This window comes from Triturus cristatus, chromosome 5_1 (assembly GCF_964204655.1).
Source record: "Triturus cristatus chromosome 5_1, aTriCri1.1, whole genome shotgun sequence".
NCBI classification, from domain to species: Eukaryota; Metazoa; Chordata; class Amphibia; order Caudata; family Salamandridae; genus Triturus; species Triturus cristatus.
In genome coordinates, this window is record NC_140587.1 from 59571438 (window position 1) to 59595850 (window position 24413).

Below are 24413 nucleotides of genomic sequence, written 5' to 3' on the forward strand. Positions count from 1 at the left end.
ACTTTTGACAGTCTGCCACATGGTGCCGCAGTATATCGAATGTAGAGACGAGGATAAGAACAATTGTTTATCTGTTAAATATACAGTAAAAATGACTAATACTCGCCGCCCAAGCCATTCTTAAAGCATTGGCTGGCCTGGAATAGTCTGTATTGCCACTCTTGTAAGAGTGTGATGGTCAGTAGTTGTGTTAGCGTCCTTGGCAGCGCTGGCAGGGGCATTGTGTGGTGGAAGCTGCCTTGGCCTCCTGACGAGGGCCCAGGGACTTATTATTTTATTTATTTTTTTCAAATTAAGTACTGCAGTAACCCTTCTCTTGAAACCAGGGGTCCTTGCAATGCCATCACAGAGCCCAGCCCTGAATCCCTCTTCTCACAGAGGGTACAGAATGAATAAACAGGTTTTTGGAAGAATAAAACAGGCAGCAATGGAAACCTTCAAGGGTGCAGTAGTGATGAGCGACGCGTTACACCGCTTGAAACAAAAGCAATGCTACAGTACCAAAAAAGGGGTAGACTTCACCAAGTCCTATAAAACACACACACACACACACACAATTGTGATGCACTGAATAAGTTTCTCAACCAGTCACTAGGCCCAAGCAGACGGAGGGGGAGGGCGGATTTTTCCTCTCCACCTCTTCCTTCCATTCATTCCCCTTAAGACGTTAGTCTTGGCTATGCAACGTGTTAAAAACATTTTTATTATGGATTCTCATGTCTTTCTCCTATGCCTATACTTGTAATTGTAACTGATATAACTTATGTAACCTGTAACACACTAATCCTCATGTAAAGTGCTCTGATACCTCCGGGTCTAGTCAGCGCTTTATAAAACTCTTCAAATAAATAAATGGTTGCAGCAATCACAGCGTGTTGAGCTCCCAGCATGCAAGATGGAATCGCCCTAAAACCCAGGAGTGGTTGAAGGAGTGAATGAGGCATGTCAGGGCGGCTCTGGTACTGCACAGCCCCAGGTACTGCACATGTCTCCAGGATACAATCATGTACACAACCTTTTGCACAAATCCTACAAACCGCTCAGATTACCCTTGAAACAGCTCCCCACTCTCCCCTGAAGCGTCGGACGTGGCAGGGCATTGTGTGTAGTAATATGAATGTTACATACAAGACAGGCCAGATTGTATGTTAGCATGACTACTGACTGTGTGCATTTAACATTAGAAAACATGTGTAGGACGCACAGGGCCTATGAAGAGAGGTTAACCGGTTGAATGATGATGTTAATTAAAGTGGGGCTGATCACCATCTTTTTATTTAGAAACTCCATGTTTTTGCAATTATTCAAAAGGACAAAGCAGAAAAAGTAACATCTCAATTTCTCTGGTGCGGATGTGAGATCCACAATTGCAAATGGAAATGACCTTGTAGAGATCAGACCTGGAAGGGAGGAGAAAAGTAGCATTCGCTTCCATACATTTCCTGCATAGAAGTATTGTTTCCACATTTTTGTATATACACTGGTTGTCATTGCAGATCCTTAGTAACCTGCACAGCCATTTAGTTAGAGGGCTGACACCATTTCAGGTATTTTAGATGTAGAATAAAGTCATAGAGATGTGTGACGAAACATGGTTGGGGACCATGCAATGCCTAATTTGTAAACATAAGAACCGGTGCCCAACGTTTTTCGCAGAAGCACGCAGCAAGTAAGTAAAGTACTTATCGTTTGATTATTTAAAGTCTTACAATATTTTAAAACAGAAAAAATTACAAAATATAACTAAGATAAAAATATACATTTTTAGGTGAGTCAAAATCATTATAAAATCATCAATTAATAATGCATAATTCGTAATACCGATAAATCATTCATTAATAACCTATGTTTCTGATCAGTTTGAGAGATCTTCTTTCTTTCTTATCATTAATATAAACTTTGCAAAAGCCAAATTCAAAACGAAGTCATTTGGTTGTATACTTCTTATACGCGCTTGTCTACAAGTCCATATTCCACTGATGTTAAAATGCCACTTAAGCACATTTTTGCTTTCGACCTTCAATTTTGAGCATTTGCAAGGCAAATGGATAATATTCTCTTCCCCCAATTTACATAAACAGCAAGGCATCGGTTCTATTGTTCGAAGCTATGGCATTACATGACTAGCTCCTAAAAAGAGACAAAAAAGTCCTTAATAGAAGTGTTTTTAAACTTCAAAGACCAACCGTTTTCTAAATAGGACTGAAACTTTAGTAAAATATACCCCTTCATTAGTGACCATGCGTGGGATTTTTTTGCAAAAACTTTTGTCTTGTTATGTGTTTTATTTCATTAAGTTTTTTTTTATTTTAACAATACGGAGGTTATAGGCATATCCAAAATCTCATGAATTGAATATTCATCCAAGGCAGCTTGTAGGCATTTCCAAAACTGAGATTCACGATTTGTTTGTATTTCCTGCCACAGCCAATTTGACATTTGAACGACATTATCCCTTTTTATTCCATTCCACACTTTTATAAATTGGCCTATCCTTGCAATTAGCTAATTAATAATCCCATATTCTAATCTAATTTGGGCAGGCAATGCGTTGTGAGGAAAGTGAAAAAGTGATTTGAAGGTTCTTGTCACAGAATTATTGATAGTTATAGAGTCATTCCCACACAAAGCTTCACTACCACATGTTAGTGATGGTATAATTTTGCAGATATTACTTTTAAAAATGGGAGGTAACTCGGTACGCCTAATGACTTCTGCAAAGTTCTAAAAGCTGACAGTAGAGTGTTAGTTTTCCTTTGCATATCGGCCGTATGTAGGTTAAATGAACCTTTATCATCAAAAAGAACTCCGAGATATTTATACGATCTAACTTGTTCTAGCTGCAGGATCTCGAGGTACCATTTATGGTTATTTGTTATAGCTGGGTTTTTGTTGACCTCCTAAAATTATGTCTTGTTGACATTTATAATCATGCCATTTGCCGGAGGATAACTTGAGATCCTAAGTATCAGCCGTTGCAATCCCACCTAAGTTTGACTTAATAGAATAAGGTCATCTGCCTATAATAGGTTTGAAATATAGGTACTGGCTAATTTTGGTGGAGGTGCATTCACTGCATCCAAGAGTGTGTTAGGTCTGATAAAAAGAGAATGGAAAGCAATGGTGCAAGAACGCACCCTTGCTTTAGACCCACGGTAGTAACACAAGAACCATCAGCTATTCGAACTCTCTAACACAGATATCTGAATAAAGTAGTTGGATCAATTTCAAAAGAGATGATGGTATTCCTTGACCTTTTAACTTTCTCCAAAGTAGCTGTCTCTGCACACAATCAAAAGCTGATTTAAAGTCAACAAAACACAGATATAACGGTTGCTTTTTACTGTATAGTTCTTTAGCAACACTGATAGAGCTAGGATATTTGTTGCAGTTCCTACACCTTGTACGAAGCCCGTTTGGTTAAGTGGAATTATCTGGTTCCCATTTGCCTATGAAGTTCAGTTTGAAAGTTGGATCCCCGCAAAGAGTTAGGCAACTGTAGCTTGCAAAGTGATTAGACGGTAATTGCCAGGTTGGGTCCAATCACCTTTTTTGTATATAGGTGCAATTAACAAGCCCTTCCATGATTCTGGTATAGAAGGTGATTCGACAACTTTCTTGAATACTTTTGTGAGGTATTCAGCCCAAAGAACGGGGTTCTCCTTGTATAAAGCAAATGGTATCCCGTTAGGGCCGTTAGGGCCGGGAGCACCATCTTTTTCTCTCTGAATTCATTTACATACTTGATTTTCCGTTATAAGGGTTTTGGATTCTAAATTCTTAATTTCCATCCTTATGTTATTAGACCTAATGACATTTCGTATAATTTCCAGGTTAATATTTAGGTGCATTGTTATAAATCCTATCCAGTCAGCTTCACTTAATGTAGATGACACTGTTGTTTTGGTTAGTCGTGATATGCCATTTATCAATTTCCAAAACTCTCTTGAGGTATTCTTTTCACTTGCATACAACGCCTTAGCCCAGAGTGTTCGTATTGCTTGATTTTTTTCTTCCCAAATTACCTTCTGTAAGTCATGATTAATAGTTTTCAATTTTGATCGTATGACCATATCATCCGGACGCTTTTTTTAAAGTCTCCGTAGCGTATTGAGAGTTCTTTTTAGGATGCGAGTTGCGTATGATAACTTAATTTTATTTCTTGCTTCATCTGGATTCATTATTTTTTGTTTATGATAAGGTTTTGGGACATATGTGGCTACTAATTGTTGTGTAAAGTACTCCCACCTTTCAACTGCCGTCAGATTCATCTTCAAATTTGTCCTTAGCCAATTTAAGTGCTACTAAGTTGATCAATGCTTTGGAATGATCTTTCAAGTACAGTCTCCTGTAATTAACTATTTTTGTCATTCCTGGTACAGTTGAAAGCTTTTTGTGATTTATACATTGCAATTTTATTACCAATATTTGCTGGCGATGATCACTACAGTGTGCTTTGTCAATTTGAAAGGATGACATCTTATTGAATAAATTCAAAGATGCTATTTTATATCCAACCCTTGATTTATTGCCATGTGATTGATATGTCCATTCAGGTGGTATGTCTTGTGGAACCCGCCCATTTAAAATTCTCAATCCCAGCAATTCTATATCCTTAAAAAAATTAATTTAGACTTTACCTCCTTGAGAACTTCTTACCGTAGGTGATGACTGTTGGAGTATTGCCCACTAGATTATTCTGCTGTTCAACCGAGTCATCTCTTGGATAGGACAACAGTACATTTAGATTAAAATCCCCTGAAATAATATATTCAGTGTGTGGGTCCTCAATCTTTTGCTGGAATGCAAAGTTAGTAACATTAATAGCCATAATCTTCCTTGATCTTACGTTAGGATGGATATATACATTTATGAGTAATAGGTTTTTACTCTGTTTTTTTCCCATAAATCATAACTTTACTATTAAAATGTTATTGTCGATTAGGACTACTTGTTCGTGCTCCAATTTCAAACCTATGGCTATGTATGTTGCTAAGCCCCCAATGGGGCACCTATATTAGCTATGTTTACTTGTCGGCTCAAAATATCCTTTGAAACCTTCCAGCATTATTGATTTGGATTACCAGGTTTCTTGAAGAAATATATTCTGAAAGTTAATAACCATTGAAACAAGATATTCCTTTAGTATTTTAGAGTGTACCCCATTTATATTCCAAGAGCATAGTGTAATAGTTTTGCTGTGATTATGTATTTCTTCCTTATATGGTTTTAAGTCATTCTGTCAAGGTTGAGTTACCCCCATGGAGAGCTGCTGTAATCCACCCTACCTTCAATTTTATCATAATTTCTTCTTCTATCCGATTCATTGTTATTGATCGGTTATGTTAATTCCATCTCATGCATCTTTCTTCCACCACCAAATCTCCCCTGGCCCTTTATTTAAGTCTTGCAGGCACGTTTTTATCCCTGCTTCCATCAAGGTCTCCGTCCTCTTTTCACCTTTCCTCTCTTTTGCTATGGATCAAAGGCTGATGAGGAAAATGAAATGCCAGTGGGCCCCACCCGCTCAAATTAAGCACTGGGCCAAATGAACATTCACCATCATTTTCACAATAACTGCTGAGTTGGGTCTAATATGCACAATCGTTCCAATAATCATCATGATGTGTAAATGATATTGTGAAGAATTATGCAGGATCATCAATCTTCATACATTCTTGTCTGTCATGGTGTTTTTATGTCTGTTGGACTTTGTAAAAATAGTCTGTGCTGGCCCTTCTGCTGCCTGCCTCTGTGTGCATGCACTATACAGATACAAACCTACTGGCTTGAGCAATGCTTGTTTAGAGAAGACTTACCTACTAGGGCAGCCACAACAATCAGCAGCAAGAGTACAAGAGCACAGGGAACGAGGAACCACGGGGACGAGGAGATCTCTGAAAGAGAGGAGACAGACATGTGTTGGACAAGCCCCTGCATACAAGGTGTTCGACAAGCCCCGGCATGCAAGGTGTTCGACAAGCCCCGGCATGCAAGGTGTTCAACAAGCCCCGGCATGCAAGGTGTTCGACAAGCCCCGGCATGCAAGGTGTTCGACAAGCCCTGGCATGCAAGGTGTTCGACAAACCCCGGCATGCAAGGTGTTCGACAAACCCCGGCATGCAAGGTGTTCGACAAACCCCGGCATGCAAGGTGTTCGACAAACCCCGGCATGCAAGGTGTTCGACAAACCCCGGCATGCAAGGTGTTCCACAAACCCCGGCATGCAAGGTGTTCGACAAACCCCGGCATGCAAGGTGTTCGACAAACCCCGGCATGCAAGGTGTTCGACAAACCCCGGCATGCAAGGTGTTAGGCAAGCCCCCGGCATGCAAGGTGTTAGGCAAGCCCCCGCATAGAAGGTGATCGACCAGCCCCAGCATAAAAGCTTTTTTTTTTCTTTTTTCATTAGTTTACAAAAAGAACCAGTTCACATTGATGTACGAAGCATGGTAGACAACTACAAGAGTCAGCAAGCAATCGGCAAGAGCTATTGATACAATACTCATTGACATTAGGACATTCCAATAAAGATGAAAAGATAGGATAGTGCACTCTTATACATCCATAATGCAGTCTGTATAATCTGCTAGGCTGAGTACAAGCGGCCACCAAGTGTGACATTGCAGCAAACCTGACCAATCCAATCCCGTGCACGTAGACCTCGAGACATCTGGGCAAACACAGTCCAGCATACAATCATTCATTGTCTGCGGATCACCCTGTTTTGTCACTAGATAAGCATACAAGGTGTTCAACAAGCTTCTATAACCAATGGATGACAGCGGGGAAATCCCCACTAGCACAAGGGGTAAGAGAGGTAGACGTATGGATACCTCCTCCCAAGTATAAACCTATCTTCACAAAATTGTATCCAAACCCAGGATGGCTCCTAAAGCCTCTAGAACTCCTAATGGTGGTGTGTACCGTGGTTGCGGAAAGGACACAATTCCTTTTGTTAATTAACCCTCACACACCCTATTGGCGTCATGCTTCATCATCTGGTTCACCCAGACTCCTAAAGGTCTGGGTGGGCTCGACCATTTTTCAGGGAGCTCTTAGGAGGTGTAGGCCAGGGGGACTTAAAGATGAAAATCCTAATACCGCCCCAGGTATCCCTTTATTAGTGGGGATGTATTGGATATTAAAAAAAGTTAAATCTGGTCTTTTCAGAGGTTATGGGCCTAAGACCCTACAAGACTGCCAACATGTTTCGGCCCAACAATGAAGAGGCCAGAAAGTGGTCCGGGGCTTTCGTCAGGGCACGATAGAGTTCCCTCCCTGGATTGTTCAAAACATATTATGTTGACCTATATATTGATTTTTGAAGGTGCAGAAAGCTGCCTCCTTCGTAACAACAGTTAACAATAGAAGTTGAGTGACAATAAAATTATTATATTACAGTGGGGAGAATACTTATCCCCCTTCTTCTGTAATGAAAAAATTCCGCCTGTTAGGAGAAAAAGAGAGACAAAACAAGAAAAAGACCAGACAATGTATTTCAATAATAGTCTTGTAGTGCACCTCCTAGTCATGCGTGGGTGCACATATTAGTTTCATGCAAGGTCTGTGATCATGTGACCACAACAGGCAGAGCTATAATGAATTTAGTTAATCCAAACTACCCAACTTGGGTGGTGTGCGCAGTATCAAATGACACCATTACTATTCGTTAAAAAAGAAAAACCTGTTTCAATTCATCACCATTCGCGTTAAAACCAAAATGTGGCATGATTCATTTTTATCACGGCTGTGAGCTCATGTGTGCCACAAGATTACTGTGATTTTTATCCGTACGTGAGCCTTTGATTCAGACAAATTTCACTTTATGGTATTTATGCTCATACTTTAACTCGCATGTGTAAATGTAAAATACTTTTGTTTTCTCTGAAAGAAAACATAGGTTTTTCAAAGTTCAGTTTGTTAGACGTTACAATGCGGCAATTGTTCTGTATGATTCTTTTGATGGCGTTCGAGGATGAATGTATGTAGTAACACAAATGAGTGCTGTGTTCTCTTCCTTTGTATTTGTTTGCAGTAGTGCTTCCCGGGGTGTATTACGTGATCTTTTTCTTGCTTGTTCAATCACTTTTTTAGGGTAGCCTTTCTCTTCCAATTTAGTTGTAAGTACTTTTGCCTCCTTGTTGTAATCCTGCAGGCTGGAACAGTTCCTTCGTATTCCTAAGTATTGTCCCACCGGGAGGTTTTCTCTTAGAGAGCGGGGGTGTGCACTATTAAAATGCAAGAGGCTGTTGCGATCGGTGGGTTTTTTATACAGCGAGCTTTCTAGTTTCCCATCTCTGGCCATGATATTTATGTCTAGGAAAGACACACTCATGTTATTATTGGTGCTGGTAACCTTAAGAAATGGATTAATGTTATTGATCCACCCCATGAAGTCCTTAATGCTGTTGTCATCTCCGTGCCAGATGACAAAAATGTCATCAATGTACTGTAGCCATTTTTGTACTCTGTCTGCAAACTGGTTGTTATTCCATATGTGTTTTTCTTCTATATGTCCCATATAGAGACAGGCAATACAAGGGTCAAAAGTACTGCCCATCGAAGTTCCATGGACTTGTAAATACATCTGATCATCAAACCTGAAGGAGTTTTCTGTGAGGGCAATCCTGATGAGTTCCACAGCGTACTTCACTGGTGTATTCCAGGGTCAGTCAGTTTGTCTTAGTATGGTTTGTATTACTTGGATGCTCTCCTCTTGAGGAATACTTGTATACAACGCTTCTACATCTAAACAAAGCATATTTTCCACTGATGGATCATACTGAACATCTGTGAGAATGTTGAGAAGGTGCTTTGTATCTTTGACGTAGGATTTTATTTTTGGGACCAGGGGACGTAAGGAAAAATCAGTGTACTGTGAGAGTGGTTCAAGAACTGAACCTATTCTGGACACAATAGGTCTCCCCGGGGGTGGAATCTTCCCCTTGTGTATTTTGGGGATTGTGTAGAATATTGATGTCCTTGGTTCTTTTTTTGTTCAGAAAATCTTTTTCATTTTTGGAAATCCGTTCTCTTTCGAACGCGCCCTTTGTGATCTCTGTGATGGTTTTTTGCAGTTGTGGAGTAGGGTCTCGCTGGATCTTCCTACAGTGCCGGTCATCCGAGAGGAGGGAGATGCAAGCTGATCTATACCCCTTGTAGTACTATATCTCCCCCCTTGTCGGCAGGTTTGATGACAAGGTCCTTTCACAGTGTTTTGAACTGGTCTACATTTGTAGTGGGAACAAAACCCAAACCTTTATTAAGTACCATGAGTTCTGCTGTAGTTAGTACCTCATTAGTGAGATTGACCACCAGGTCTACTTTGAGCTCGGGCCTGCTACTTGATCTTTCGTTTGGCTTCATCCATTTGTCCTCTTCCCATTGGACACTTTGATTTGTACGTCTTCCTCTTCTGCCTCTCCTCCCGCCCCGTCCTAAAAAATATTGTTGGTTTTGGTTGGGCTGGTAGAAGGGCATGCCGTAAAACTGAGGTGGTCCCTGGAAGGGTTGTGGATGGTATGTGCCTCGCCAGGGGAAAGGTTGTGGGGGATATCCTTGATTGTATCCCCCTCTTTGTCTTTGTGGTCTGCCTCGCCAGCTTTTGTTGGAATTGTCGCTGGACCACTCATCTTGGTCTGAATAGGATGAGCCTGAGTCACTTTTGTTTGAGGACCCTGTGTCGCCATCAGGTTTTTGTTTGTAATCCTCCCGTATATACGGGTACACTTTCTCGTGCGAGAACTTTTTTAGATCCTTCTGCAGTTTATCAATTTTACTCTGCATCAAAAATTCTTAATGCTCAGAAATCTCCTTGTTCACTTCCTCTAGTTTCTTTTTAAACACCGTGATCTTAATTTGGGTGTTCAAGGTGTCCTCACTTGTCTTTATGAGGAGTGCCTCAGATAGTTGTTTGGCCGTATTAATAATCAGGATCAACCAGTCGCATGTACATCGCCACGCGATAAGGGACCACTCCTTTCTAAGATGGGCAGAATAATACGGGGTTCATTTGTGACTAGCAGACCATTCGGGGTTGCAATGCCTCTTGAATATTCGGTCATAATAGCCCCGTGGATTAGGGTCCTCATGTGATTACGTTTTAATTCTTTTAGCTCATCCCAGCTTTGGTATTGGCCTGGGCACTGGGTTATGTTTGAGTCAGGTAAAAACGATGGACCTGCCAAAATAGCAGATGCCATGTCATCTGAATATCCTATTCCTAGTTTTTCAGCCATGTTGGTATATACTGTTAGCTCAATGTACGGTTCAGTGTTATCAACTCTAGTGTAGGTGGTTACAGGCAAGTTTTATCTTCTTAAATATATATTTTTATTATATAGGCGCACTTCTAATGATATTCAAATGTGGAAACTAACCAATAGGCCACAGCTGCATGCTGCTCAAGTACTATAACCAATGGGGGACAGCGGGGAAATCCCCACTAGCACCACAAGGGGTAAGAGAGGTAGACGTATGGATACCTCCTCCCAAGTATAAACTTATCTTCCCAAAATTGTATCCAAACCCAGGATGGCTCCTAAAGCCTCTAGAACTCCTAATGGTGGTGTGTACCTCGGTTGCGGAAAGGAAACAATTCCTTTTGTTATTTAACCCCCACACGCCCTATTGGTGTCATGCTTCATCATCGGGTTTACCCAGACTCCTAAAGGTTTGGGTGGGCTCGACCATTTTTCAGAGAGCTCTTAGGAGCTGTAGGCCAGGGGGACTTAAAGATAAAAATCCTACTACCATCCCAGGTATCCCTTTATTAATGGGGATGTAGTGGATATAAAAAAAAAAGTAAAACCTGGGTCTTTTCAGAGGTTATGGTCCTAAGACCCTACAAGACTGCCAACATGTTTCAGCCCAACAATGAAGAGGCCAAAAAATGGTCCGGTACTTCATGGCATGGATCAATAACATTAATCCATTTCTTAAGTTTACCAGCACCAATAATAACATGAGTGTGTCTTTCCTGGACATTATTATCATGGCCAGAGATGGGAAACTAGAAAACTCGCTGTATAAAAAACCCACGGATCGCAACAGCCTCTTGCATTTTAATAGTGCGCACCCCCGCTCGCTAAGAAAACCCCCCCCGGTGGGACAATACTTAAGAATACGAAGGAACTGCTCCAGCCTGCAGAATTACAACAAGGAGGCAAAAGTACTTACAACTAAATTGGAAGAGAAAGGCTACCCTAAAAAAGTGATTGAACAAGCAAGAAAAAGATCACGTAATACACCCCGGGAAGCACTACTGCAAACAAATACAAAGGAAGAGAACACAGCACTCATTTGTGTTACTACATACATTCATCCTCGAACGCCATCAAAAGAATCATACAGAACAATTGCCGCATTGTAACGTCTAACAAACTGAACTTTGAAAAACCTATGTTGGACCCTTGGACATCCGAAGGCAGGAAAATCTTCTGAGCTTCAGAAAGGCTCTGAAAACACAGCTGTTTGCACTTTCATACTATTAGCCCACCTGCTGCGCCTATCTGAGACACTCAGCGCCATGAAACCTCCGGGTGTGCGTGCGCTTTATAAATTTCTCCTAACATAACATAACATATGTTTTCTTTCAGAAAAAACAAAAGTATTAGGAACTGGATACTCAAATGACACTATGGACCAACCACCTGTGCAAGGCCATTTCCCTTGTGGAAAGTGTGCGGTTTGCCCATTTACCAAACATACTAAAAACATTGATCTGGGCATTCGAGAAAAATGGGAACAGCGAAACCACACAAATTGTAATACAGCTAACGTGGTTTACTTGATCGTCTGCCCATGCAAGCTGAAATATGTCGGAATGACATTGCGCAAGGTCAAACTCCGGATTGGAGAACATAGAAGCACAATCAGACGAGGAATAATTGCCACCAAGTTGACGGAACATTATGTAGAACACAAACATAATGACAGAGATTTGGAATGGACAGTGATTGAGAAAGTCAATGATGTCCCTAATATTACAAAAAGACTCCTCGAACGTGAACAACGCTGGGTATATAGATTAGGGACAGATAAACAAGGGCTGAATGATTCCATCCCGTGGCATTCCCTGAAATGAGATGGGAAAAAGTAACACCTTAACGTACATACCTATGTATACATACAAGCACAACACAGAATATTTATTGGTTAACGCATGACCAATCTTTATGAGGTACCAGTAGTAAGTATGATGTAGGTCTGTTAGTGATACCCCATTCCAGCGTCCTTTTGGACTGGCTAAAGCTGTGCTAACAGTCGATTTTCCGACACAGCTTTAAATACCTAATATTGCTGTGTCTAAAAGACATCCTGTGATAGGCACGGTACGTAGGATACTGGGAATTCCCATTTAATTATTCTGTGTTCCCTATATTATATTCCAATTTAAAGATACACAACTCCATCTCCACAATGTCCGTCCCCTTTGAAAAATACCACTGCATTCCAATTACCTAGTTAATTTGATCAAATGGAGATATCTCTTGCTGACCGTGTCACACACATACATCTCCTATCTTCTTTCTCCTGAGATACTTGTAGAAAGATTCCTCATTCAATCTCATATATAATATTGCAAAACATCGGCATTTGAACTAGGACATTAGTTCACTGAACTACAAATCCCTAATTCCATAGAGTTTTGGGTTTCAGGCGCACCGGAAATTACGTGTTCCAGCGAGCCCCGCGTCTTCCTGACCCGCCCACACGCCGACGGCAACACCAAGTCACTCGCATATAGAGGGCACTCACAAACAACACAATGCGAAAGCCGGGGATCGAAGATACCAAATAGCTATACCGCCGGGCAGGACCTTTGGAGTAGTAAGTTAAACTTTTTTAAGATACACCGACACTATGAAATAGAGTGGGGGGAGGTATCCTATAACCTGAATACCTACGAGATAAGCTTCTCACTCCTCTTATTTCTTATAAACAGAGTGTGACTACAAGGCTACCCTATTTCGACCCCGAGGCACGCGAATTCCTCTCTAATTGGGTAAGGGAGATCAAGTGTATGTATGGTAGATAAGAGTGACGTTTGACACGCATTATTGCATATGAAATAATGATGCATGTGAATGAGAGTATGAGCATGTAATACCGCTAAGTGAAATTTATCTGGAGTGTATGAATCAAAGGGTCACGACCGGATCTAAAAAACACGGCAACCGTTCGGCATACAGGAGCTCCCAGTCGTGGAACGAATGAATCACAACACATATTGGCATATGGAATATTGACACATGCGAGTTAAAGTATAAGCATAAATACCATAAAGTGAAATTTGTCTGAATCAAAGGCTCACGTACGGATAAAAATCACGGTAATCTTGTGGCACACATGAGCTCACAGCCGTGATATAAATGAATCACGCAACATTTTGGTTTTAATGCGGATGGTGATTATTGAAACAGGTTTTTCTTCTTTAACGAATAGTAATGGTGTAATTTGATACTGCGCACACCAACCAAGTTGGGTAGTTTGGATTAACTAAATTCATTATGGCTCTGCCGGTTGTGGTCACATGAGCCCAGACCTTGCATGAAACGAATATGTGCACCCACGCACGACTAGGAGGTGCACTACAAGACTATTATTGAAATACATTGTCTGGTCTTTTTCTTGTTTTTTCTCTCTTTTTCTCCTAACAGGCGGAATTTTTTAATTACAGAAGAAGGGGGATAAGTATTCTCCCCATTGTAATATAATAATTTTATTGTCACTCAACTTCTATTGTTAACTGTTGTTACGAAGGAGGCTGCTTTCTGCACCTTCAAAAATCAATGTATAGGTCAACATAATATGTTTTGAACAATCCAGGGAGGGAACTCTATCATGCCCTGACGAAAGCCACGGACCACTTTTTGGCCTCTTCATTGTTGGGCTGAAACATGTTGGCAGTCTTGTGGGGTCTTAGGACCATAACCTCTGAAAAGACCCGGTTTTACTTTTTTTAATATCCACTACATCCCCACTAATAAAGGGATACATGGGGCGGTAGTAGGATTTTCATCTTTAAGTCCCCCTGGCCTACACCTCCTAAGAGCTCCCTGAAAAATGGTCGAGCCCACCCAGAGCTTTAGGAGTCTGGGTGAACCCGATGATGAAGCATGATACCAATAGGGTGTGTGAGAGTTAAATAACAAAAGGAATGGTTTCCTTGCCGCAAACCGCGGTACAAATCACCATTAGGAGTTCTAGAGGCTTTAGGAGCCATCCTGGGTTTGGATACAATTTTGTGAAGATAAGTTCCACAAGCTTCGGCATACAAGGTGTTACTCGAGCCCTGGCATACTAGGTGTTACACGAGCCCCGGCATACAAGGTGTTACACGAGCCCCGGCATACAAGGTGTTACACGAGCCCCGGCATACAAGGTGTTACACGAGCCCCGGCATACAAGGTGTTACACGAGCCCCGGCATACAAGGTGTTACACGAGCCCCGGCATACAAGGTGTTCAACGAGCCCCGGCATACAAGGTGTTCAACGAGCCCCGGCATACAAGGTGTTCAACGAGCCCCGGCATACAAGGTGTTCAACGAGCCCCGGCATACAAGGTGTTCAACGAGCCCCGGCATACAAGGTGTTCAACGAGCCCCGGCATACAAGGTGTTCAACAAGCCCCGGCATACAAGGTGTTCAACAAGCCCCGGCATACAAGGTGTTCAACAAGCCCCGGCATACAAGGTGTTCAACAAGCCCCAGCATGCAAGGTGTTCAACAAGCCCCGGCATGCAAGGTGTTCGACAAGCCCCGGCATACAAGGTGTTCGACAAGTCCCGGCATGCAAGGTGTTCGACAAGCCCCGGCATGCAAGGTGTTCGACAAGCCCCGGCATGCAAGGTGTTCGACAAGCCCCGGCATGCAAGGTGTTCGACAAGCCCCGGCATGCAAGGTGTTCGACAAGCCCCGGCATACGAGGGAGGGCAATGCCTATAAGAGGCTTGGAGTCCAGCCTGGGACATCTGGCGCCAGAACACTCTGGGCCTTTTGGGGGTGCTTAAAGTGTTACACAGTAACACTTTAAGCAGACGTCCTTGCTACTGGGCTGCAGGGATCAGAAATGGTTTTCATGAGAGTTGTTTGGATCTTCTGTTGGACAGATCTGAACAAATGGGAGATTCTTTTCCAATCCAGCTGGACAGAGGTCTGATCAGCACAAAGAGTGAATTTGTGGTAGCCCCTTTCAGCCCTTGATTACCTGTCACATGTTGTGTCTGTCCACAAGGATATAATGCAGTTCTGCTCTTTAGCTGGAAAAGGAGCCAGCCTCTGGCATGCATACACTGTACACAGTGAAACCAGACCTGATTATAACACGGGTGGCGAAAGCTCCATTCTTAAAATATTTCAAAGAAAGTGTGGCAATGAGAATAGAATCTGTGCTGCCCATGCTGTTTACCACTGGCGTCCTCAGGACACTGCATTATCTAAAATGGATACCAAAATTCTGCATGTTAGTAGCTTCTTCCAGGATTGCTCTGACGTTGATATAGCTTTAGTTACTCAGAAGACTGCATGACACAGTGCTAGAAATGGGGGTTTTTAGTTTGCACGTTGTTACCCTGTCCAAGTAGGGACCCGTCTTCCTAGTTAGGGTAAGGGGAATACACTTTTAAAATAACCCCTGCTCACCCACTTGGTAGCTTGGCACGAGCAGTCAGGCTTATTTCCTTGGCAGAGTGTACAGCATTTGCACATAACCAACAGAAATACGGTGAAAACACTACAAAAGAACACATCAGTTTTAGAAATATTTTTCCGTGCAAACAAGAACAAAAACGGTAAGAATCCACCATAAGGTTCTTAGAAACATCAATAAGCAAAGATATACTGAAAATACAGTTCCTTGAAATCAATAGCTCAGTCCGGGGCTATCAAGGCTTTATGAACAACAAATCCAAACAGCTCTGGCTGATCACGATGTTATGGGGGAGAGGGGTCATTACCCGTTCTTTATGAACTTGGGACTCAAGTGTGGTAGGGGTAATGCAGATGGTTTACAAGAGAGGGGGTCGCAAGCTGCATCCGTGCTACACAGATCGCCTCCGCAACGCCCCGAAAGTTCTTTCCACCTGAGGGATCCCCTAATGAACCCTCTTAGGCTGCTCCAGCCCTAACCACATGTTCGACCCTGAGGTACTTGAGTAGCCACGCTTAACTGTACCTCCTTGTGTAGGTTTTGATCACTAATTTAATATGTCCACGTACGTTCCCATGCTCTTCACTCCTTACTCCCCACTGGAGAGGCTATTTATTTTGCCCTGCCATACCTGCAATGCAAAAAGATCAAAAGGTCCCCCCAAATCTCCTGAAATTAACTCTCCATTAACCCAGAGTAAGAAGCATGCAGTCAGGCAAGGCCCTGCAAACTAGGCCGGAGGCTATTGATTGACAGATCATAGGTGGGGTGGCACGTGTCCAGCCGAACACACGCAAACAGGAAAAACCCAGATTCATTCCACAGATAAGCGGAAACACCACAATGGTCCCAGGAGAATGGCTCCAATAAAGCACATATTTAGGAACACTCAGCCAAACAGAATACAGCGATCATGTGCTTTCCATACCGGACATCTGGACACTTCAACCACTGGCGTCAATTGTGTCCATGCAAGGTCACGACCCACCTGCATTTGCTATCAGGTGGCATGATTTATAACTCCATGACCAGGCCCGCATCCCTTTTTCAAAAATAGTATCTCAATTGTTTTATGATTGTCCAAAAAACTTTAAATACTCAGAATGAATGCATGTTGAGACAAAACTCAGATGTTTCCTGGCTGAAGTATTTAATTAAACCAACTGCTCCTGTCTTGCCAAGCGCTTCTTGTCTTGTTTTTTCAAGGTAAATTCATATTTCAGCAACAACTGTCTCAAACTCAACACCGCAAAAATAGAAGTCCTCATCTTTGGGAACAACACTTCGCCATGAACCGACACATGGCAGCCCACCAAGCCCGGCACACCCAGCCCCAAAAGACCACTCCTCCAACTTCAACATCATCTTGGATTACAAGCTATCCATGGAGAAGCCTGTCAATGCAGTTTCAGCTGCCTACTTCCACACCCTATGCAAGCTCCGCAACATCTTCAGGTGACTCCAGGTAAACACCAGAAGGACCATCATGCAGGCTCTCTTCACCAGAGACTGGACAACTGAAACATACTCTACGTAGGAATCACTGCACACCTCCCGAACATACTGCAGACATTACATATCTCAGCAGCAAGATTCATACTCTACCTCCCCAGAAGGACCATTATCACACCACATCTCACAATCTACACTGGCTCCCAATTCAGAAGAGATGCCAGTTCAAGATGCTGACACACGCCTACAAGGTCCTGCACAACGAAGGATCAGCATACATCAACACATGCCTGACCCTCCACCAACCAACCAGACACCTTTGATCAGCTTCCCTATAACTTGCAGACACCTCATCGATCGTCGAGCCAACAGCAGAGAACGCTCGTTCTCTCACGTGGTTACCAAGGCTTGGAACATTCTTCCCCTGCACCTCAGGAACACACCGTCCCTCCAGCATTTCAGAAGAGAATTAAAGACCTGGATGTTTGATTGATCACAAATGATCAAAAGTCCACGCAGCGGCAAACAGATCCAGGGCCTCGATCGAGGCCCTCACAGGTGATTTGCCACACTATAAATGTTTGATTGACTAATACGGACAAGAGAAAGGTCACATCATGGAGATAGAGGTTAGCTCTTTATGACCAGATTGGGTCCGTGAAAGGATGGTAGATCCAGGCAGTGTCCAGTTCTGTGTAGAAGTCAGTCAGTGGGGAGAAGTTAAGATTGAATTTATTATATAATTTCTCGAGCACAAAATGTAAGAGTCCCCAGTTGAAAATTGTTAAATCCACTCATTGGTGGAACCCTCTCTATATAGAGGGTTAACATTTTTCATTACCACCTGTATTTAAATCAGGAACACTAATTAAATCATTCTCTCAATAACACTTCAGCAATCTCATCCGCTCACTCATTCTCAGGTCCCATGAGTTATTCTTAATCTTTAGGTCTGCAGGCAATACCTCATATTATCAACACTGTAAGAATTAGTTAAGAAAAAAAGTGGGCTCTGGGTCAGTCTCTTTCAATTATGTTTGCCACTGGTTTTGCCATTTGATTTTGGTGGTAGGGATGAAGTAGTTATATTGCTGAAGAGTGGATGCAGCAGGATGACCAGTGCTCATCATTGCACTTCGATTCATTACCTTTGCTGACAACTGTCGTTTTTGTTTGTTGAAATAGCGGCAGATTTTTGTGTGCTTTCACCTGCAGTGCTTAAAGTGCAACATAACAATGAAAAAGAGTTTCCTTTATTTCTAAATCAGTGTTCCCGAATAAGCAAAATCTGTTGGTAATACATAAATTAACTCTGAGTGCTTTTAAGTTTACATATCGTAGAGAGCACACTAGTTGGATTACTTCACAGAGAGGACAGGTGCTGGACAACAGGAGACCAAACTGCTGGTCATTTGATGGTACTTGGGTATCTAAAAATAAAATTGCCCATTCCGTACCATGTTTTGTGACACATAATCCCATCAGACAGTTCAATATTTGTGATACTTTTAAAAGCAATAGAAACTCTATCTAAGCACAAAGCAGACTTCTGAATTAGCTTAGAAATAAAACCTTTCAAGCATTTGGTAAAAATTATTTAAAGAGCAAAAAACCTTCGAGTTTCAGTGTGAATGTAAGTGAATATAGGCACAGTAAGTGAGTAGTAAAAGTATATAATTCCTGCTTCTAGTATGCAAGTTCTTCTTTGTGACTGTTTCTTAACCTGTGCATGTTTGCCTGCATCACTATGCTACTATCCCTGAAATTGTGACAGTCTGATATTGTCATTGGGAGTCATAATTTAATGTCAGTCAGGGGCCCTTAGAGATACTTGTTGCTCAAATGGGTGTACTTTCTGATATATTACATGTTTTCCTCTTTCTTCATTGCTTAATTTTGCTTGAAATTTCACTCAAAATGACACTAAAATTATGAAAATGTCACACTTCGTAATCTGGAACCTTGGCAGCTCTGTATGCTGCCTGTGCTCTTATGTTAACACACACCCACTTAGGGAGACCCAGCACTTCTTCATAATTATTTTTGAGTCTAAAGTCAATTAGGTGGATTTCTAATGCAAAATCACTAATGACCACGTGGCACTGCGAAACACAGGTTCAGGATTCCAACTGCTGTAACACCAATGTAGGATGATGATGCTGGTTAGGCTTCACCATGCAGTACTCTCACAGACCCGAAAGATGGTCTTTGGATTCACAATATTAAATCCTTAGCTCAGGCCTGGTAGTGTGGCAAAGAGCAGTCAGGCTTTACTAGAGGAACATGTGTTAAGCATTTCAGAGTATCACCGTGTACGACAAGAGCAGGTCCTCACCAGCTCCCCTCGGTGCCAGTCGCCTCCTTTCTCCCACTGTTGCCAGGCTGCTCCCACCTCTCAGTCATCCTCACCAGCATGCCATGTCAGCCCCCCTAGGTTCCTGGGCCCTAGGCTCAGCCCCCTAGGTTCCTGTGCCCTAGGATCAGCCCTCGAGGTTCCTGTGACCTAGGCCCAGCCCCCGATGTTCCTGTGACCTACGCTCAGCCCCCGAGGTTCCTGTGCCCTAGGCTCAGCCCCCCCAGGCTCAGCCCCCGAAGTTCCTGTGCCCCAAGCTCAGCCCCCGAGGTTCCTGTGTCCCAGGCTCAGCCCCCGAGGGTCCTGTGCCCCAGGCTCAGCCCCCGAGGGTCCTGTGCCCCAGGCTCAGCCCCCGAGGGTCCTGTGCCCCAGGCTCAGCCCCCGAGGGTCCTGTGCCCCAGGCTCAGCCCCCGAGGGTCCTGTGCCCCAGGCTCAGCCCCCGAGGGTCCTGTGCCCCAGGCTCAGCCCCCGAGGGTCCTGTGCCCTAGGCTCAGCCCCCGAGGTTCCTGTGCCCTGGGCTCGGCCCCCGAGGTTCCTGTGCTCTAGGCTTAGACCCCCGAGGTTCCTGTGCTCTAGGCTCAGCCCGCCGGTGTTCCTGTGCCCTAGGCTCAGACCCCGTAGGTTCATGTGCCCTAGGCTCAGACCCCCTAGGTTCCTGTGCCCTAGGCTCAGACCCCCTAGGTTCCTGTGCCCTAGGCTCAGACCCCTAGGTTCCTGTGCTCTAGGCTCAGCCCGCCGGTGTTCCTGTGCCCTAGGCTCAGACCCCGTAGGTTCATGTGCCCTAGGCTCAGACCCCGTAGGTTCCTGTGCCCTAGGCTCAGACCCCCTAGGTTCCTGTGCCCTAGGCTCAGACCCCTAGGTTCCTGTGCCCTAGGCTCAGACCCCCTAGGTTCCTGTGCCCTAGGCTCAGACCCCCTAGGTTCCTGTGCCCTAGGCTCAGACCCCCTAGGTTCCTGTGCCCTAGGCTCAGACCCCCTTGGTTCCTGTGCCCTAGGCTCAGACCCCCTAGGTTCCTGTGCCCTAGGCTCAGCCCCCGAGGTTCCTGTGCTCTAGGCTCAGCCCCGAGGTTTCTGTGCTCTAGGCTCAGCCTCCAGGGTTTCTGTGCTCTAGGCTCAGCCCCCGAGGTTCCTGTGCTCTAGGCTCAGCCCCCGAGGTTCCTGTGCTCTAGGCTCAGCCCCCGAGGTTCCTGTGCTCTAGGCTCAGCCCCCAAGGTTCCTGTGCTCTAGGCTCAGCCCCCGAGGTTCCTGTGCTCTAGGCTCAGGCCCCGAGGTTCCTGTGCTCTAGGCTCAGCCCCCGAGGTTCCTGTGCTCTAGGCTCAGCCCCCGAGGTTCCTGTGCTCGAGGTTCCTGTGCTCTAGGCTCAGCCCCCGAGGTTCCTGTGCTCGAGGTTCCTGTGCTCTAGGCTCAGCCCCCGAGGTTCCTGTGCCCTAGGCTCAGCACTTCAAACATCTGGATCACCAACGCCGCCGACTCAGTCACATCTATCAAAGCAGCCAAAACTCACAGATCCAACAAACAAGCTAGCTGGTACACTCAAGAACTCAGTTCAATGAGATGCAACTGCCAACAACTAGAAGAGAAGATAGCGCACCAGCAGAGACAATCAATCAAAAGGAGAGGGACTAGGAGCAATTAAAGGTCCAGCTCCCATGCGATGATATTGGAATATGAAAAAAAGTGGAGGGTAGATGTCCCTATACAGAAAAAGAGTGAGGTGTGGTTGGAAAGTATTGTGAATGGGGAAATCTTCCTTATTGGAAGATAGAGGCCTCACACACCCAAGTGGATGTCATGCTTCATCGTAGGGCTTTGGTCCTCTTGGTGCCAGCGCTGCAATGCCCTTTGAGCCCTGCAAGAGGGTTCATTGGCAGAGATCTTCTGTCTCTGCTGTAGTCATGAGTGGGGGTATGCGGAGGTAGAGTGGTGTGTCTAGTGGAAATGTGGCTTAAAACTACTAACGCGGTACTAAGTTTTTTAATAAGTGGTCCCCTTGTCAGGGTTAAAAACAAGATTGTCTACATGGTTCTCGTCTGCGGGGTCCAGGAGGGATCCGTGGCGTTTCTTCAGGACTGACTAAGGAAGATATTCCTACCCTACACCAGAGCTGGATATCAGATTAGAAAAAATTTAATGATCTCTAGGCATACGTAAGGTCCGTTGTATCTATGAGTAAAATCCCTAGTTAGATCTCGATTTCCAACCTAAACCAGCAGAGACTACACAGACAGAGCCACCTTCAAGTCAGTGCTCAACAACTACCACCATTAACTCAAAAACGCGAAAAAAAGGAAGCCCTTGCATACCGCATAGGAACTAGCAGCAACCTCAGCAAGGAACTCATCACCATTGTCAGAGAGTTCTCCTGCCCAAGAGTCACCGAAAACGCAATCTGTCTCACAGGAATTCTACAACGCTCTAGCAAATCACTTCCACAAGATATCCCTCATCTACTAGAACTTCAACCCTTGACCCACCAACCTCCTCAGCCTCCCTACTCCTACGGACACCGTCCTTGACCACCAACTCACCGAATGGGAGCAGCTCAACACCCCAGACACCAGTCATAATGAACTCCATCCACTCAAGAGCACCCACCGACCCATACCCCCACCGCCTCTTCAACCTCAGAAGCGATGAGATTATCCACAATCATTTTCAACACATCTATCACCACAGCCACCTATCCCGCTGCTTGGAAACATACCAAGGTCAGACCACTCCTCAAACAACCCTCTGCAGACCCAATCGACCTTCAGATCTATGGCCCTATCTCGCTGCTCCAGCTTCCCCCCAAAGTCCTGGAGAAGGCCATCAACCGTCAGCTCACAAAAAATCTGGATAGAAATAACCTGCTAGATCCCTCCCGATCCAGATTCAGAGCCAACCATAGCACAAGAGCCGCCCTGATCGCCGCCACAGACGACATCTGCACCTTACTCGACAGGGGAGAATCGGCCGCACTGATCCTTCTTGACCTCTCAAAGCCTTCAACACCATCTCTCCACACACTCATCGAGAGGCTGCACCAGATCGAAATCAAAGAAGACCTACTCAGATGGTATCATTCCTCACGAATCACATGCAGAGAATCCATCTCCTGCCTTCACCTAGCAACCCAAGAGCACCATCTATGCATCCCTCAAGGTTCATACCTCAACCCCAACCTCTTCAACATCTACATGACGCTGCTAGCTGACATGGTCAGAACCCACAAGAACATCATATCCTACGCCAACGACACCCAGCTCATACTCTCACTCTGCACAGACCCCACCGCAACGAAGACCAACTTCCACAATTGCATGAAGAATGTCCCAGGCTGGATGAAGGACAACTGCCTGAAGCGCAACACGGACAAAACTGAAGTGCTGATCTTTGGCAACCATACCTCCCGTGGAACTCAGAGCTACCCCTACACCCTCAGACCTGCCCCTTCACCTAAAAACCACACCCGCAACCTCAGCATCATACTGGAAAGCAAACTCACCATGAAATGACCGATCAGCACTGTTTATATGGCCTGCACCACACTCTCTGCATGCTCCGAAGAATCTTCAAATCGACCCCCACAAGCACCAGGAAAACAGTCACACAAGCCCTAATTACCAATCGTCTGGAATACAGCAGTGCAATGTATGTAGCTACCACCAGCAAACTCATGAGAGGGCTCCAGATGATACAGAGCTAAGCAGCCGGACTGAACCTCAACCTGCCCAAATGGAACCACGTCACTGAGCACCTGAAAGACCTACACTGGCTCCCCATCCAGAAAAGATAACAATTCAAGCTACTGGCACACGCCTACAAAATCCTCAATGACCAAGGAACAGAATACATGATCCACTGCCTGAACTTCCACCAACCACTCAGAAACCTTCACTCTACCTCCCTTGCCCTGGAACAGACAGAAGCGGAGGACGCTTCTTCCCCCACCTTGCAGCCAAGTCATAGAACGCCATCCCACTCCACCTTCGAAAATCTCCCTCGTTGACGGACTTCAGGAAGAAACTCAAGACCTGGCTCTTCGAATAGCCAAGCATTCAAGCACCTGGATATCCTCAAGGGTGATAAGCCATGTTCTACAAGTACTAATTGATTGATTGAATTGACATGACTTGATTAAGATAAAAAACACTTTAATTTTATAAATTGGTGTCAAATATTTATTTAGACATCAAAAGGAAAATGATCAGGTACATATAACCAGAGCTATGGATTTTAGAAGAAGGCATAAATCGCAGCAATTCAATACTGCAGACCTTCTGCACTGTGGTCAATGGGAAAAAAAGTAGTAGTGACAATCAGTCGCTTGCAGGTTGAGTTGCATGGAACCCAAGGAGGGTTAAGGAGATGAGTGTCTAGGACCATGCCACGACAGTCAGTTCAATTTTACCTGGCACATAGAGCCTGGGTCCTGGTTGTCCCTGGTGCTGAAAGGTAGCCGCTGGAGAGCTGCTTTTTACCGCTAACATGGTGGTGCAGGGAACATGGTGCAAAAATACAATGGGGTGGTTACTAACATCGGGGCGAAAGTCGGATGGAGTTCCCTCTAGGTGCAGTGTCAAGTACAGGGGTCAGTTGCCAGACTGACCAAAAAGCCTTGGCAGCGGAAAACTTGGTAGAAAGGTACTTCATCGTCTGGTGGTCCAGAGGAATGAGGTAGCTGTTTTTAACTTCATGGAAGGCAGGGCTACAGTTCCCACAATGCACTAGTCCAGCTGGATTTGGGGGTATCCATCTGAGGGCACGATAATTAGTGAATCTTCGTATCTGGAGCATTGTTTTAGCTGCAGTGTGCAAAGGACTAAAGCCAATAATCCAAGGGTGTCCGGGGTCTGCTAGTCTGCCCCCGAGGTGATCACATTCAGAGGTGTAGGTCACCTATTCTAGCCAGAGCCTGTTATTTCTACCTCTTTTTAAAGTGGCAGAAGCCTTCGTTAGATGTAAAGACCA

The 24413-nt window shown here is 44.3% G+C and overlaps 1 protein-coding gene across 1 annotated transcript in view; it reads right to left on the minus strand.

The window, feature by feature from the left end:
- The window catches only part of LOC146830179 (uncharacterized), a 59635-nt gene that overhangs the window by 32271 nt on the left and 2951 nt on the right, over positions 1-24413 (minus strand). Inside the window, exon 2 of the mRNA XM_085604416.1 lies at positions 5820-5897. Within this exon, the coding sequence (XP_085460542.1) occupies positions 5820-5897 (78 nt within the window). The remainder of the gene's footprint in view (positions 1-5819; positions 5898-24413) is intronic.